We start from the raw sequence: 16,892 nt of genomic DNA on the forward strand, positions 1-16,892 counted from the left end.
TTTTTTTTTTTTTTTCTTTTTTAGGAATTGAAAAAAAGGAGGTTGAGTTTTACACTTTTACTCGGTCAAATTAGATATAAATCATATTATTACCGTCTTATTAAGTCGGATTAAATTAATTAATTAATTAATTAATTAAAGGTATGTATTTTATTTTGTTTAATTTCTTAATTTGACTGACCCGAACCGTGGGACCCATCCAAATCTGTCTCGACCCTTCCCCGCCGTTGCTGGGCGCTTAGAGATATAAATTGAACGCACTCGATTCGTTTTGCCGTCACTACATCCATTTTGCTCAAACAACGATCCAATTCTGGCTCCAATTCATCCTCCATTAACGGACCTCCATTTTTGCAGTCCTTCCATGGCGGTGTCGATTTCAAGGTGAAGGCTACAACGAGGACCACTCTATTACATTACGGAATGGTGTGCAATAAAAGGAGGAGAACTTCGACAAGCACCGACGCCGGGATTTCTGATCTCTTCGACGGTTTGCCGGACGATCTTGTGGTCGTCGTCCTTGGTAAACTTAGCGCCGCGGCTTCTTCTCCTTCCGATATCGTCAACGTTATGAGAACGTAAGAATCGCCGTGTGATTCGCCTAATTTGTGGTTTGTTTAATCTAATTTTCGTTTTGATGTTTATGTGAAATTTTGTTGGCGATTTATAGATGTAAGAGATTTAATCGATTGGCTCTGCATCCGTTTGTGTTGAAGAAAGCTGGACCGAAAGTATTTGAAATTCAAACCATAAATTGGTCCGAATCAACTCATCGATTTCTGAAATTGTGCGTTTCTGCCGGCAACGTAGAAGCCTGCTATACTCTTGGAATGGTTCGTGTAATTGTTTGATTTCGTCTCTGCAATTTCAAACTGAGTTGATTTTTGGATCTTAATTCGGTTGTGTTTCGTTTTGTTGTTTCATTTTTGCAGATCGAGTTTTATTGTTTGAAGAACAGAGGAAGTGGAGCTTCGTTAATGGCGAAGGCAGCGATTAAATCTCATCCGTTGGCGCTTTACTCCCTCGCCATCGTACAATTTAACGGAAGCGGTGGCTCAAAGAGCGACAAGAATCTCCGTGCCGGTGTGGCTTTGTGTGGACGTGCCGCTTATCTCGGTCATATCGACGCGCTTCGTGAACTAGGCCACTGCCTTCAAGACGGTTACGGCGTCGCGCAAAACGCATCCGAGGGACGTCGTCTCTTAATCGAAGCCAACGCGCGTGAGCTCGCGTCCATAACAAACTCCTCCCTCCTCCGTCTTCACTGCTGCGGCGACCGCCCTCCCGCGACGGATTCCAGCGAATCGCTTCTCAGTGACTTCGGCTGCAAATTTCCGGCGCCAGAGACTCATCCGGCGAATCAGTTTTTAAGAGATTGGTTCGCATCGGGCCGTGGATTTATCGCTGAAGGACTGAGACTCTGCTCAAACAGTGGCTGTGGAAGGCCAGAGACTCGGCTCCATGAATTCCGGCGATGCTCGGTTTGTGGTAATGTAAACTATTGCTCGCGAGGATGCCAAGCTCTGGACTGGAAACTGCGGCACAAAACGGAATGTGCGCCGTTCGATCGGTGGCTGATTGAGGACGATGACCTGGAAGGCGACGACGACGGCGACGTAAATAGAATAGAGCAGCTTGGAGACGGTGAGGACGTGGAATCTGAATAATATTTGACGATTAAAAGCAAAGCTTAGTTCTGTTGCAGAATATCAAGTTATCCTTTTAAGGTTCTATTTATTTTTTTTTTTTTTTACCCTCCTCTGTATAGCTACAGTTATTCTTCTTATTTTTTAAAATTTTCCATCTACTTTAATATTTAGAACTTTAAATTAATAAAAATATAACTTTCAACCCTTCAATATTACACTTAAATTTTAGAAAATCTTAGTATTTTATTTTTAAAATATTAAAAAAATACTCTTAAATCTTTTTTAAAATTTTAAAAATACTCTTACTTTAAAATAAAATAAAAACATTCTTTTTTAATTTAAAAATATTATTTATAGTAGATGAAAATAATTTATTTTTACTTCATGAATATATTTTTATCAGAATTTCCTGGATTTCAACCTATGGCTCAACCATTATTTTATTCAATCTTTTTTTTATTATCATGATTTTAGATAAAATAAATATACTTTTTATTTATTTATTTAATTTATGTTATTTTGAGTTTTAATACAGTCTTCCATGGTCAATATATTAAAATCGAAGTCAACCAGTATTTTAAAATACTGTAATTAATAAAATATTAGTTCCATGTTCGTAGTTTCAGTGTAACATGTAGGCAAAACATTGTTGGCAAACACTACAAATAATCAATTTTGTTTTTTTACAATAAAATAAAACTTTAAATGATTAAGTTTTTTTATAATAAAATAAAACTTTAAACTTCAAATAATACTTTAAATACCACATTTTTTATTTTAATCATTTTAAAGCTTCCAACTTTAATCATAACTATGCCCTTAAACGACAAAACAAAACAAAAAAAATTATTACATTTTTCATACTACTTTTTTTTATGTATGGTTTGTTTTAAAAACAAATATTTAAAACATAATTTTTTTTTTTTTGTAACATTTTTGTCCTATCACGAAATTGATAATAAATATTTTTTAATTTTAGCGTTGGTTAATTGAATCTACCGTTACCATGTTGTGTTAGTTTGATAAACTAACTTCTTGGGTTTCGAACTAGAAGATTCTGGTGCACGAGCCAGAGGACGTGAGACGTGCAGTAGATATAGTTTTTTTTTTTTTTAAATATTAAAATAACTTTTAAAAGTATGGAAATAAATAAATAAAAATAAAGTTATAATTTATTATTAGAAATAAAATGACGAGAAAGAGAGGAAGTATTTAGCAATTGCAACTAATCTTGCTTTCGGCCCATTTTTAAATGGGCCGACTTAGAAAAGCCCAATACACCAATGGATTTGGGCCAACACTTTATTTGGGCTATTTGATTTTATCCAAATTGACAAAGAAAAGGCCATTTCCGTCCGAAAATTATACTAAATTGTTTACTATATTTGCAAATCTACCCCCTCAGAAAACAAATTTGCAAACATGGTACAAAAGTTTATTTATTTATTTTTGTGCCCATCAAAACATTTTAATTTAATTGTTATTATTTTTTTCCTTACATATAAAAACGGTAAAAAAAAATTGATAGTGGTTTAAACAGTTTTACATAATTAATTTGCATATTAATAATAGACGTTAGTCAACAATAAATGCACGTTTTTGTTGATGAGACTATTCAACTTTACAAATATTTTATTTAGATATAGCTTTAAAATATGCCATATTTGCAACTGTTTTAATCTCATCCTAAATTTGTAATTATTTTAAATCAAATTGCAACCAAACTTTTTTTTAATATTCCAAAGACTTTAATGATGAAATATAATTAAAAACCCCAAACAAAGAAAAAAATTGGATTTTATTTTAAAAAATTAAATTTATATTTAATAAATTTGGAGAGTTTTGTATCTAATAACGTGAGATCGCACATCAGTTGGAGAGAGAAACGAATCATTAAAGTGTGGAAAACCTCTTTGTACTAAACACATTTAAAAAATCCCGAGACCGACAATGATACAGATCAAAGTAGATAATATCTACTGGTGGTGAGCTTGAATTGTTACCAACGTGCATACAGAAACATTTTTTATATGAGTGGAAACCTCTCTCTAACAAATAAGTCTATAGAATTAATTAATTTAAAATTAACCAGATCGAGAGCTAAATTTATTTAAAAATGGAAAGGGTAAAAAGTAAAAAGTAAATAAATGTACAATTTAATCGGGAGAGCGGTGAGAAGTGGTAAATTAGAATCATGGCTTCCAGATCTGAATAATCAATAAATCTAACTTTGTCCTATTTATATTAGTGGAAAACCACAAACAAATTAAAAAATTCCAGTTAANTCGAGTAGAAAATGTAGGAAAAAAAATTTGAGGAGAAAAATAAGAAAAATAGAGAGTGTTGGCATTGTTTGACTTATTATCGGTCAAAAATTTTGACTAAATATAATTGAAATTATTTGAAAATTTAAAATTTGGAAACCTTCCAAGTTGGCACATCATTATTTTAAATAAAGTTTAATTACTATAAATAAACCTTAATCAAATTATATTTAAAAGCTAAATTTTTAGTGAAAATTTAATTAATTATCTATACCATATTTGATTTTAAAACGTTTAAATGGGACTTTTATGCTATTAAAATTGATCTTAAATTATAAAATTTATTTACGAGTAACCGTAAATTTAACAATTTCAAAGTCACTCTCAAATATATGTGCTCATGTACTAGTTTTTGCACGCGCGTACATGTCGATGAACGAGTAGCAGCAACTCAAATTTTTTGTGGGTAAAACATATCTGAAAGTGGTTTTTGTGTTAGACTCTCCACAATGGTATAATATTATCCAATTTAAACATAAAATCTAAAAAACGCATCATCCAAATCGAAATAATATCCATTACTTATAAACTCATGATATTAGCACGACTCCTCACGAGCGGCGTTTGGTTTGGATGTCGAAGACAAAGGGGTATGGCACTCGGCGCCGCACTATCAAGCCGTGGCAGACTGCGTGGATGTTGGCTTGTTTGGTCGGGACTATGTCAACAATTTGGATTCTTCTAGACCCACTCATTGTTTTTCAAATCTTTATATTATTATTAATTTTTTTTTTGTACGATTTTTATTTTCTCCGCTTTAATTCCAAAATTGTACTTCTATCAAATTATGTACTTGTAATTAACATTATTAAATATATATAATATTTATAATATAGTTAAATTACTATATATATATATATATATATATATATTCTAAAAGACTAAAATGTTACCTTTTGTAGAAATGGTAACTTGAAATGTGTGCCGACGATGATCCGATATAAATTTAAAATATTTATGAAAGGTTAATTAACCTATTAAAATTAAATACTTACCAAACAATAAAGCCATAAAATTCCACAAATTGAAAAGGTACAATTGGAATTGAAAAGGTACCATTCAATTTGGATGAGGTAGAATCTAACGAGAATTCCACTTTCTTTAAATTCTGTGCCAAAAAAAAAAAAAGATATTTTCTCCGATATTTGTCATATTATTAGTTGACTCATAAATTATCATATGAATAAAATTTATTTATCCATAATTTATTTATATTCGCTTTATTCGATATATTTTTCATTATATATATATATATATATTTTACACTATTTTAAGTATTTTTTTAAAAATTAATTAGGTGATTAATTGTTTTAGAAATAAAAAAATTCATAGAGATTTTAAACTGAAATTATTAGTTAAATATTAAAAAAAATATGGGAATAAAATAAAAGAAAATATGAGAGAATAATTCAACAAAAGTAGGCGATTATTATATATTTTGAGACGGGTCAAAATCGGGCGGCGCGGGACACCGAGACCAAGAAAAAGTGTCAGACCCGACCCCACGGTCGGGTTTCAAAAGAACAGAACCGGACCGAGCCGCACGATTGCCCAAACTAACCTCCTGAAAATTCAAATCTTGAAAGTCGACATTCCACGCCAATCAAGGCCAAATTGTAATTTTGAACGAATAAATTAAATATCATATATATAAATAAATAATTTCTTTTGGAGGGTAATTCAGGGAATAATAATAATAAAATTAAAAAAAAAACCTAAAATTAAAATATGTTTAACAGTTGTTATTACAGAAGCCGGCTTGTAGTGTTTGGAGAGTTTAAGTCGGAGTGGGACCCACTTGAGCTTCTCAATATTCACAGCACAGACATTTTCTATTTATTCCAAAAATAATAATAATAATAATAAAAATAATAAATAAATAAATAAATAGTTTTAATATTCATGAGCCTTCATCTTTCGTTTCTCCTTCCTTTGTCTGAAACCTATTTTTATTTTGTTCTTGGAAGTGTCTTCCTTCTTCCTTATATTGGGGGTTTGAATCTTGTCTGGACGAACCCTATATAGAAGAGGGAGGGAGCTTAGTTAACGGAGGCTGTAAAGAATGGCGACGACGACCACAAGTATTGGCGGCGGTGGTGGTGGTGGTGGGGAGGATAGAGTTATGGCTACCGCTCAGCAGATTGTTAAGAGCCTCAATACACCTAAGGAGGTTCAAGAAGACATGCTTTTGATCTTCTCTAGTTTTGACAATCGTCTTTCTAATATCTCCAGTTTGGTCAACAGTGGAGATTCGAAGAGGGAAGGGGATCGGTATGAAGCTGCTGAGAAGCTGATTCTTCGTTGGGATTCTGGTCCTGGAGCTTCTCGGAACTCTCTTAATTGGGAGGATTCGCCGGAGGAGGCGGCTGAGTATTTATCGGCGGTGGATGATATCATTCAGTGGATCGATGAGTTGTCAATTCGTTCGGATTCTGCTGAGATCGTCGAGCGTGCTGAGAACGCGATCCAGATCGCTATGTCGAGGCTTGAGGATGAGTTTCGTCATATGTTGATTCGGAACACTGTCCCTCTCGATGCTGAGCATCTCTACGGTTCAATTCGGAAGGTTTCGCTCTCTTTTGCTTCACACGACAGCGAAAATTCCGATGAGTTTGAGTCGTTTGCCGATGTTGACCGTGGTTCTGGAATCTTCCATGAGCGTGGTGTCAGTTTGGGCGATGATTTGCGAGTCGATTTGATCAATCCTGACGCTGTCGTTGATTTGAAAGAGATCGCCGACCGGATGATTCGGTCTGGATACGAAAAAGAGTGTCTCAACGTGTATACTGGTGTCCGACGCGATGCTCTTGATGAATGCTTGGTGGTTCTTGGAGTTGAGAAGCTAAGTATTGAGGATGTCCAGAAAATTGATTGGAAGATCTTGGACGAGAAGATGAAGAAATGGATCCAAGCTGTTAAGGTCAGTGTCCGAGTCCTTTTGACGGGCGAGAAGCGACTGTGTGACTATATCTTCAGCGGGTCCGATGACTCTGAGGAAGTCTGCTTCAATGAGACTGCTAAGGGGTGCATCAGGCAGTTACTGAATTTTGCAGAGGCCATTGCCATAGGGGAAAGGTCAGTGGAGAAGCTATTTCGTATTCTAGATATGTATGAAGCTCTGGAATACGTTTTGCCGGACTTGCAGGCTATGATCACTGATGAATTTGTGATTGAGGAGGCGCAAGGAGTGCTTTCTAGGCTGGGAGAGGCCGCTAAAGGTACATTTGTTGAGTTTGAGAATGCTGTTCGGAACGAGACTTCTAAGAAAACAATGTTAAATGCTGAGATTCACCCGCTCACTCGTTATGTCATGAATTACTTAACATTGGTTGTGGTTTATAGCAAGACTCTTGATGCACTTTTAGAAGGCGACGACGAAGATTTGCAGCACCTAGGGGGTGATGGTGCTGAAAATTCGGAGTTGGAAACTATGTCGCCATTGCCTCGTCGGCTGTTTTCATTGTTATCATCACTGGAGACCAATCTAGAGAAAAAATCCAAACTCTATGGCGATGATTCGATTCAATATATATTTCTCATGAACAATATACAATACATTGTGCAGAAAGCAAAAGATTCTGAGCTTGGAAAGCTCTTGGGTGACCGCTGGGTTCGTAAGCGCCGAGGCCAGGTTCGCATATACGCGACGAACTATCTTAGGGCGTCTTGGGGTAAATTATTAACTTTCTTGAAGGAAGAAGGTACTGGTGGGAGCTCCAATAGTGCCCTGAAACTAGCTACTTTGAAGGAAAAGTTCAAAAATTTCAATGCTGGCTTTGAGGAAATCTACAGGATTCAGACAGGTTGGAAGGTTGCCGATGCTCAACTACGAGAGGAGCTCCGAATTTCGGTATCGGCAAAAGCGCTACCTGCATATCGTGCCTTCTTGGGAAGGCATGGAAGTCAGTTAGAGAATACAAGACATGCTGGGAGGTATATAAAGTACACATCGGATGACTTGGAGAACTATTTATTGGATTTGTTTGAAGGATCACCACAAGTTATACACAACTTAAGAAGAAAAAGTAGTTCATAGAGGGATACTGAACCGACTCTATTTATACAGGTATGACCCATTGAAGAGGTTGCCCTGTTGAATCTAGTTTCGTGATATTTACTGTTCTTTGTTGTTAATACAATAGGGTCAGAAAGACTCATGTACATGTTTTATAGGCTATAATTTATGTATTTCTTGATTGTCATGGTTGGGTTCGTGCATTTCTTACTTGGTATCTTTTATAATGTCATACATTTTTGGATTTTACCTTATGTACATGAAACTGCTACTCAATAGTCATCATTCCTTATCTCTTTAGTACAGAAACATTCTTAGATGCATATTGTATTCTTTAAGATCAAAACCAGGCTATCACTTGCAACTTCCGCGGCGAAACGGTTTAACATCTCCAGTAGGTTATGGCTGTTGGTGATAACTATGATCCATTTGGTTGAATCTAGGTGCATCTATGATTGACTCTGAGGTTTGTCCCAGATCTGGCTAATCTGCTTCACTTCTACTGGTTTGCCCTCGATCTTTTGGTTTTGAGAAAGAGTTTTTGCTGAAGTAGTCTGCTTTAAGGTGTTGGAAATCTTGCATGATAATCGGTGTTGTGGATGTACCTTGAGTACTTGCACATTGATATCACCTAAGATCATTGTCATCAATTCTGTTGAATGCCTTTTCTGTACTCTTGCATTAGTTAGTGGCAAGGATAACGAGATCGGCAGGTCTTCTCTTCCTATCATTGAACTTAGAGATCTGATCTCATCAGATCTCACTAGGGCGGGTGAAGGGGAAGGAAGGGATGGGTGATCCGGGAACAACAACAACGGGAGAAGTCTCGTAACCCCCTAGTTCATTTGTTTGGTTTATACTTTTAATTTAGTGCTTTAAAGTATTGATATTCTTGTGGGGACTGAAACTTTTGGTTGATTATACTATTTCCTCTGTTGGTTAGCCAGCTTTTAGAGAAGTTTGGATGGGGAATTGATTGTTTCTAAGTTCTTGTTGGTGACAATTTTAGTCTTGTATGGCTTCTTTTGGTTGCTTCTATATTTCTCTCGCTGAGACTTGAGAGAAACATCCTATTCAGCAGCTTATCTAAATGGTGGGGGTTCATATCCTTCCTATATTCACGGATGTTTTAGCCAATGAACCGTGGACACGTGTATTGTCGAGAAATGATGTCTATTCTTATGGTCTAAGAATGTAAAAATGAGCTCTTGTTCTTTCTGATGTATTGTACTGGTATGAAGATTCTCTATGTGGGTTGGCTTTGCCTTGCAGGACACTTTAATTTGCCTTTTAAGCCATCAACCACTTGCGTCAAGGCTTAATCAAAAGCTTAGAAAGCCCGATTTATGCACTATTTGATGGCTCAAAATTGTGCCAAATTTGAATGATGCACCGGCCAATCTTCTGTGGTTATGGTTAATAGCTTGTTAGACGTTCCTATCATTCTAAGCTTAATTTCAGACTTATGGTGACGAATCTGCATGTCAATTGTCAAATGCCCCCATATAGTTATTTGTACTACAAATTCGAAAAATTTAATTAAGAGTGTCATAGGTTTGAATCTCCACTAGCAATTGGTAAAAATTCGGGTTTAGAAACACCCATCACAAATTCGTGGTTTAAAAGATAATACAAAAAATACAGAACTAAGATCGTTATCAGTTATCACGAACAAAGCATAAAAGATGTCGCAGTTAAAAACTGCATGTCTTGAACAGTGTTGTCAAGGTTGCACAGACGCGAGAAGCTTTTCATACACCTGTCTGGCAGACAAATCCTCAACCTGAAATAATTACCAAAATATTAGACATAAAAACAAGATGTACCGACAAGCATCAAGAACATCGCTGAGAAATAGTCAGTTTAGATAACGAGCACTAACAAGATACAGGTGGGTTATAATGTGGTGCCAGATTACTTAAGTCAGCCAAAAAAAAAAAACAGATGGTGGGTGGCAATGTAATATGCAAGAAACAACACCTATGAGTATGAGAAGAGAAAAGGGAGTGTTGAATATCATGTGCATTGCAGGAGTGAACAACTCACCACAAGAAGCTTCGATTTGTTATTCCATCCCCGTTGGAGAGTCATTTGGCTAAGCCTCAGTCCTAAGACCTGTTTTGCAGAAAATAGTTTTTTTAAGTAAAAGAAAAAATGGGACCAATCCAAAATAATAGGGCTAACCTAATAGTTATATAAATCCCTATTAACAGATGCTTATCTTAATCAAATCCCAAAGATGCTCCCTGATCACTCCCCCCACAACAAATTCTAGAGAAAGGGGATGCAAAATAATGCAGGCATTGAAGATCCAGAACCAAAAACATATATCAATAGCTCAACAAGAATCAGAATGTACTTTTCCCATGAACTCCAAAAGCTCATTGTTGGCTTCTCCCCGGGCTGCAGGCGCAGCAACAGCAACACGTACATCATCAGCATTTACTCCTGCAAAAAGAAAATATATCATTCTTGTGTGTGTGTTTGTATGAGAGGAAACTATAATCAAGAAAAATAGTATTATATGTGAGTAGATATCAACAGTTGCAGAGTAAAAGTTAAGACAGCTTTTTAATTAGAATGTATACAAGTTACTCTCAGCATAAACCGACTGTTCCTAGAGTTCACCCACAAAATTCCCACCTAATCAAATAACAAATTGTATTATTTTTCTTCCAGAGACAGTACGTTAACAAGCTAGCATTCAAAATAAAAATTGATCCTGAGTCCAAAAATCTACGATATTCTTATATTTGTATAGTTTCATTATTGAAATTATACTTAATCTAAGGTACCAGAATTTGACCTTTCTTGTTCTTCTTTGTTACACAATAAAATAACAAAGATTAATCATCAAAGAATTCATCTAGTTACGATATTTGAATCACAATCGCATGCTAGGATTCGTGCAATGATGTAGAACCTTTGCATTCTGTCTACAACAAAATTAAAGTTCAATTGAAGTTTACAGATAAAGATCACGTGCATAAAGATAAATATGACAGCAATTATATCTTTTATACTTGTGATTGCTGAGCGCTGTGCTCGATCTTCAACTTCTATGGCCACTTGGACAAGTCCTCCTTCAAGTTGAGATATACAGGGTGGCACAGGAGCATCCTAATAGAGTTGTTTTCTTGAGTGAGAATTGATGTGATTGGTTACAAATCACAATAAGATATTGAAACACCTTTGTAGAGAAGATTATACATAATATTGTTATTGTATGTGCACCAAGAATTAATTAAAGCTCAACAACCAAAAGAAGGTAAGAGCTGGTAAAACTTTCATTATTTTCATCTCAATGATTTTTATAATAATATAATAGAAGCTGTATTCTGTCAATATAATAATATGTTACAAACCATTCTTTAAGAACTCTACGTACTATGACATGTCCATCAGAAGTTGATGAAAGATCAACTTACCAACAAACTGTTAGCAATGAATTGCTATAAGTGCTAGATAAATTCTTTGAATTGGAATTATTGTGTAAAAGCTTACAGTGAAAAATAAACAATATGAGCAATCTAATAAATCACGGTTGCTATTATTATAATAGACTGTCATACCTGTGGATTGGTTTCGGCAGCCACAGTACTGAGTGCACCATCAACAACATAAATGAAAGAAGCAAATTCCAAATCTTCCTCTGAGCGATAACACACCAAGAGTCCACAGCCTAGACAGTTCATGCGGTATTGCCTTTCAAGTTTCCCTTCACCCCTGAAAAATAATTATAAGCTACAAAAAAGTTAATTCAATACTTTTCCATTTTTTCCCAACATAATTCGATGAACATTTAAATTGTAATTTATTTATTAGAAAAAAAAACTTGTCACATCTAGACTCTATTTTCACAGTGAGATCATTAATCTCTCCCAGAAGAGGAAAAGCTCACTCCTGAATGTGGCTGTGATTTTATACTGTACAAGAAAATGCATGCCTGAAACTCCCCTCTTTTCAAATTATCAATCTCATATTTATTCTTTTTGTTTACGGTTCATTCTAAAAGAAGAAGGCATATGCATGGATTGTCTTTCCACACGCAGATCGTACAGAATGCACCTAGATTACCTGATTCAAGCTTATTTTAACCAATAAAAAAAAGAACCTCCTCTAGATTACAATTCTGCATCCATCCTTCAGATGGAATGAATATCTTCAAGAGGTCGAGTTACATATAACTATTTGGGAAACATTTAGATTTTAATGGGCAACACGGAGAACAAAGCGAACCTTATGCTGAACCCCAATTTATTAAACCAGTCAGAAATTTCAAATTGGTTACATCGCCTCAAAAACATCAATCTTTGACCATCTAAAGAACAGATATCAACTTAAAGGTAAAATCCTGTAGACCATCTCCAATGCAAATTCATTCACATCCTTCTATACAGAAGTGAAATGCCCGAAAACGCGTGCGCGCGCACACACACGTAAAGAGAAAGTAGGGTTACCTTTTCAATAGAACTTTTCCCGCCTCATTGACATTTAACCTTGCAAGATGTTTCTTCTTGTCCAACACAAAAGCCTTGTCTGTCTTCCTTTTTGGCATTTTCTGCAATTGAGTATCTTATAGTATATGTGTTCAGTACGGTTAAATGCCACATAAAGATTTTATTTCTTGGAATGATAGCAAAATAATCCTGATCATTAGTACATGAACTAATTCACGAATACTATGCTTCAAGAAGAAGGCAACTTGGCATGAAGATAGTGTAAAGTGCACCTAAATTTCCTCATCCCAGCTTAATTTTTACAATAAAGCAGAGAGATAACCTACTCTAGATTGCATCCGTCCGTCAAATAGAACGAACATTTTCATCGAACTGCATGCAGTTCATACATCTTCCAATCATCTCTAGCCGTTGATTCCACATTGAAGCAATGAATTTATTCCTATTTTATTCTCAACGAACTTGTTTAGGGAAAAAAATAAAGAGAGTCTAGAGTCCAGGCAAAGGAGTACCAGTGATTAGGACGTGCGATCCACAATGCTTGCAGTAGTAAACGAAGAGATCAGAATCTGGTCCATCTGGTGCGGCGTCCTCGCTCGAGTATGTATGCGTTGTTCTCTTCGGCATGGCGTTTTCGCTTCTTCTTCCTCCTCGCTTCTCTTTCCCCGGTCCTCGATCAACAACTACGAACCAGAGAAAGCTCTCATCCTGCTCGGGCAAGCCTGCTTTTATATGGCGCAAGCCCATTTGTAGATAATGGCCCATCATCGGCCTCTTAACCCTCATTTAAAAAAAAAAAAAAATAATAAATAAAAAAATAAAAAAAAAATATATATATATATATATATATTTATATATTTTTTCCGTCCATAAATTTCGAATATAGTTCTGATTAATCCCTAATTTCAAAAATTACAGTTTTATTCATAAATTATGAGTTTTTCTTTACTTAGTCCCTAAATTTCAAAATATTACATTTATCCTTCAATTTTGAATTTAGTTTTCCTTTGATTTTTTTTACTAATAATTACTTTTGGTTTATTAATCTAAAATAATTATGATGTGTATTTTTAAATTATTTATTACTGTGCAATAAAATTAATGAAAACTACTTTAATTATTTAAGACTAATTAATAGAAAATGAACACAAAATAAAATTAATGAAAACTACTTTTATTTGGACAAATTTCATTCACAATAAGTTCATAGCACATAAGCGTACCACTAGATCTTATTAAGATAAGATTGAGCAATACCATGACTTACATAGCTAACGGACCCCGAAACAAAAGTATACTTAGTGTAGACTGATAAAGCGAGAAACAGGCATGCAATCATGAACAAATAACAACGCGTATTCATTCGTAGACTTGATCTCATCTTTGGAACGACCTGCTCTTGGGCTCGATAGAAGCTGACCTCTGCAACGAGTAACAACCAATTGTTAAAAATATGTGGCGAATTCAAGAACTAGTGAAATAGACCTCGAGTACGTTTCGCAGATGTTTGGATCGACTTTTATGCGCTTAAAAAGTGTTACCAAACAAGTATAAAGAACCCCAGCTTATGTGTAACAAAATCAAGACATGGCACTTACTAGATTTTGTTGAAGGCAACGATATCACAGCTCTGGACATACTCGTTTATGGGTTCAGCTGTCAAATATTCTTCAATGAGTGCGTCAACGGACACAAGGTCATCAACAATTGTGAGCATTATCTGCAGTTTCTTGATACCATATCCAACAGGGACGAGTTTCGCTGCAGATTAAACGAGTGTCAAAACACATATATCTAAGAAATAACAATCATTTACATTACACGATGCTCGAGTATTAAACGATAAATGACACTGACACGAGATAGCGCTTTAGACAACTATAACAAAGAAGGATAAGAAAAGTCCCATTTAAACTATCAATTCCATTTCCCTCTTGATAGGCAGTGAACTTGAATCAATCAACGGATCAGCTAAATTCAAGGGCAGTGAAGAGAAACATAGATTATCATTGAATAATAACCAAAAGGTGTGCATATTCCTTTTAACATTATGAAGGAATATCATGCCTATAAACCAACAACATGGATATAACCGTTAGACGAACACGACTCTCCACAATGGTATGATATTGTCCACTTTGAGCATAAGCTCTCATGGATTTGCTTTGGGCTTTTCCAAAAGGCCTCGTACCAACGGAGAGAGTATTGTTTGATTATAATCCCATGATCATTCCGTAAATTAGTCGAGGTGGGACTTTCATCATCCAACACCTCCCCTCGAACAAAGTACGCCTCCCCTTAATCGAGGCTCGACTCCTTTTCTTTTGGAGTCCTTTGTTCGACATTTGAAGATTTACCAATCTATTGGCACGACTAAGTTTAGGACATGGCTCTAATACCATGTTAGACGAACACGACTCCCCACAGTGGTATGATATTGAGCATAAGCTCTCATGGCTTTGCTTTGGGCTTCCCCAAAAGGCCTCGTACCAATGGAGAGAGTATTCTTTGATTATAAACCCATGATTAGTCCCTAAATTAGTCGACGTGGACTTTCATCATCCAACAATAAGGGCAAACAATAAGGACATACATGCTCCCCAAAACAAGCCTTCCATCTGAACGCTTCTTACAGCCTCTTCAAGTTTCTTCATGTCAGTTTCATCATCCCAAGGTTTGATATCCATCAGAACTGATGATTTGCCACCTAAAATCAAATACCCAAGAGAACAAGAAGCACCACACGTCATTAAAATCAGAGAACAATATAAAGCGAGGCCAAAATCGATGGAGATTAAAACTCACTCTCTTTCTTCTTTGATGAAGCCTTTATGGAAGCTGCACGCTCCTCGGCGGCCTTCTTTTCCTCTTCAGTCTCTTCGCCAAATAGATCCATATCGTCGTCGTCGTCATCAGCACCGCTAGCCTGGTAAGTGTTTCAGAGTAAATCTTAAATTCTAAAAGCAGGATAAAGCACAATCTATCGTCTCTCGCGTATATGGATCACATGACAGGGAAAAAAAATTTTGCGTAACATTATCACCTTGGCATCAGCAGCTGGTGGAGTTGCAATTGCTTCTGCAGAATCGAACTTAACGCCGGAACCCTCTCCAAAAACAGCACTATAAAACCATAATATAAGCCAAGCGATTGAATAAGTTAGTAGCGAGAACAAAACCATCCATGTCTGAATTTAAATTCCATGGAATTAAGCATCAAAATTAAGCAATTAGGTGACTTACGAGACTCTCAAGAGTGCTTCGATGTGATTGCTCCACCTAGATACGTTGACATAGTCGCTAGAAACGGGTTTGGATAGAGCTTCGTAAACAGCAATATCATCCTTCGAAGCTTGATACCTGAGGATGATCATTCGTCGAACATATAAAGAACAGAATCAATACAGTCAATGTTAAAACCATGACCATTGCTTTCAACAATTCTAGCACAAATCAAGTATCTTCCAATGAACAAAAATTCAAATAAAGATATTTGACATGATAACTAACCCAGAAATGTAGCTACGACTGAGCAAGTAGTCATCGAGTTTTTTTAGACCGGCAGCCGACTTGACATCGCTCAATGAAACCGCCATTGCAGAGTGATGTGATTTCTTTCTATTCGAAAATTCAAATAGCTAGTTAACAATCCCTAGTCTTTGGACGATAACTACACAATCCAATTCGAAAATGAGTGATCGGAAGCTTACCGCCAACAGCAACGCTAGAACTCACAAATAAAGTATTGCAGAAGCTGAAGGGGCTTTAGGGCTTTAGGGCTTCGGCTTTGTCGAGTATTTAAAGCAACAGGAAGGGCACTGCACACGAACCGTTTATTTAGGTCCTCGTAAATCAACGGTGGAGATTTCAACTTTTGGATTTGGACCACATGGGGAAAAAAAAAAAAATAATAAATAAAATATCTGAATATTGTCGTTAAATAAAATTACTCTTTATTTTCGTTAAAAACATTTTAACTCATACTAATTATTAAGCTAATAAATCAACCGTTTTTTTTTTGTCGTTTTGTCCAAGAATAAGAAATTATTATTATAATATCTAATTTTAAAGAAAGGAATAAATTATATGTTATATATATATATATTTAATATTTGTATATTTTTCTCGTTTATTTTATAAATATTAATGGACTGTTTGTTCTAAAAGAATAAATAAAAAAAATATTATTAAATATTTATAAAAAATATATATTATTTTTGTAAATAAAATTTAATTAAGTGATTGAATTTTAAAATGTTATATTCTTTTACCATTGACTTTAAAATTTAATTTTTAATACAAAAATATTAGATTCTTAATGTTCAGTTTACTTTATGCACACATTTACCCATAAAATTTTACTGATGCCATTTTTGGTATTTGACATTGACTGATCATTAATTAATTTAAATATGTTGATATTCAATTTTACTATTAATTTCATT

General features: G+C 35.2%; 4 protein-coding genes across 8 annotated transcripts; 2 read left to right on the forward strand and 2 right to left on the reverse strand.

The window, feature by feature from the left end:
- Positions 1-286: 286 nt before the first annotated feature.
- Positions 287-1,807, forward strand: LOC111782618 (F-box protein At5g50450-like). Its single transcript, XM_023663400.1, has 3 exons — positions 287-578; positions 671-833; positions 933-1,807. The coding sequence occupies exons 1-3, from the start codon at positions 424-426 to the stop codon at positions 1,665-1,667; spliced, it is 1,053 nt and encodes a 350-aa protein (XP_023519168.1). The 5' UTR covers positions 287-423; the 3' UTR covers positions 1,668-1,807.
- Positions 1,808-5,876: 4,069 nt separating this feature from the next.
- LOC111782900 (exocyst complex component EXO70B1-like) lies at positions 5,877-8,191 on the forward strand. The gene has a single exon (XM_023663739.1). It carries the CDS (start codon positions 6,036-6,038, stop codon positions 8,007-8,009), a length of 1,974 nt encoding a protein of 657 aa, XP_023519507.1. The 5' UTR covers positions 5,877-6,035; the 3' UTR covers positions 8,010-8,191.
- Positions 8,192-9,522: 1,331 nt separating this feature from the next.
- On the reverse strand, positions 9,523-13,159 carry LOC111782901 (UPF0235 protein At5g63440-like). Of its 3 annotated transcripts, none has more exons than XM_023663740.1 (7): positions 12,961-13,159; positions 12,449-12,563; positions 11,561-11,714; positions 11,012-11,108; positions 10,348-10,436; positions 10,035-10,103; positions 9,523-9,771 (listed from the first exon to the last, which is right to left on the reverse strand). In XM_023663740.1, the coding sequence occupies exons 1-7, from the start codon at positions 13,073-13,075 to the stop codon at positions 9,712-9,714; spliced, it is 699 nt and encodes a 232-aa protein (XP_023519508.1). In that variant the 5' UTR covers positions 13,076-13,159; the 3' UTR covers positions 9,523-9,711. The 3 variants fall into 3 exon arrangements, with proteins under 3 accessions (XP_023519508.1, XP_023519510.1, XP_023519509.1); XM_023663742.1 differs by having other exon boundaries at positions 12,449-12,549; positions 12,961-13,157; XM_023663741.1 differs by lacking the exon at positions 12,961-13,159 and adding an exon at positions 12,775-12,954 and having other exon boundaries at positions 12,449-12,549.
- A 447-nt stretch (positions 13,160-13,606) lies between these two features.
- On the reverse strand, positions 13,607-16,231 carry LOC111782510 (elongation factor 1-delta-like). Of its 3 annotated transcripts, none has more exons than XM_023663271.1 (8): positions 16,158-16,231; positions 15,958-16,065; positions 15,691-15,807; positions 15,492-15,570; positions 15,254-15,374; positions 15,042-15,155; positions 14,047-14,209; positions 13,607-13,870 (listed from the first exon to the last, which is right to left on the reverse strand). In XM_023663271.1, coding segments are annotated over exons 2-8 (681 nt in total). In that variant the 5' UTR covers positions 16,044-16,065; positions 16,158-16,231; the 3' UTR covers positions 13,607-13,869. The 3 variants fall into 3 exon arrangements, with proteins under 3 accessions (XP_023519039.1, XP_023519040.1, XP_023519041.1); XM_023663272.1 differs by having other exon boundaries at positions 15,958-16,061; positions 16,158-16,221; XM_023663273.1 differs by lacking the exon at positions 13,607-13,870 and having other exon boundaries at positions 14,046-14,209.
- Positions 16,232-16,892: the final 661 nt, after the last annotated feature.

The sequence above is a fragment of the Cucurbita pepo genome, chromosome LG20 (genome assembly GCF_002806865.2).
Source record: "Cucurbita pepo subsp. pepo cultivar mu-cu-16 chromosome LG20, ASM280686v2, whole genome shotgun sequence".
Lineage (NCBI taxonomy): Eukaryota > Viridiplantae > Streptophyta > Magnoliopsida > Cucurbitales > Cucurbitaceae > Cucurbita > Cucurbita pepo.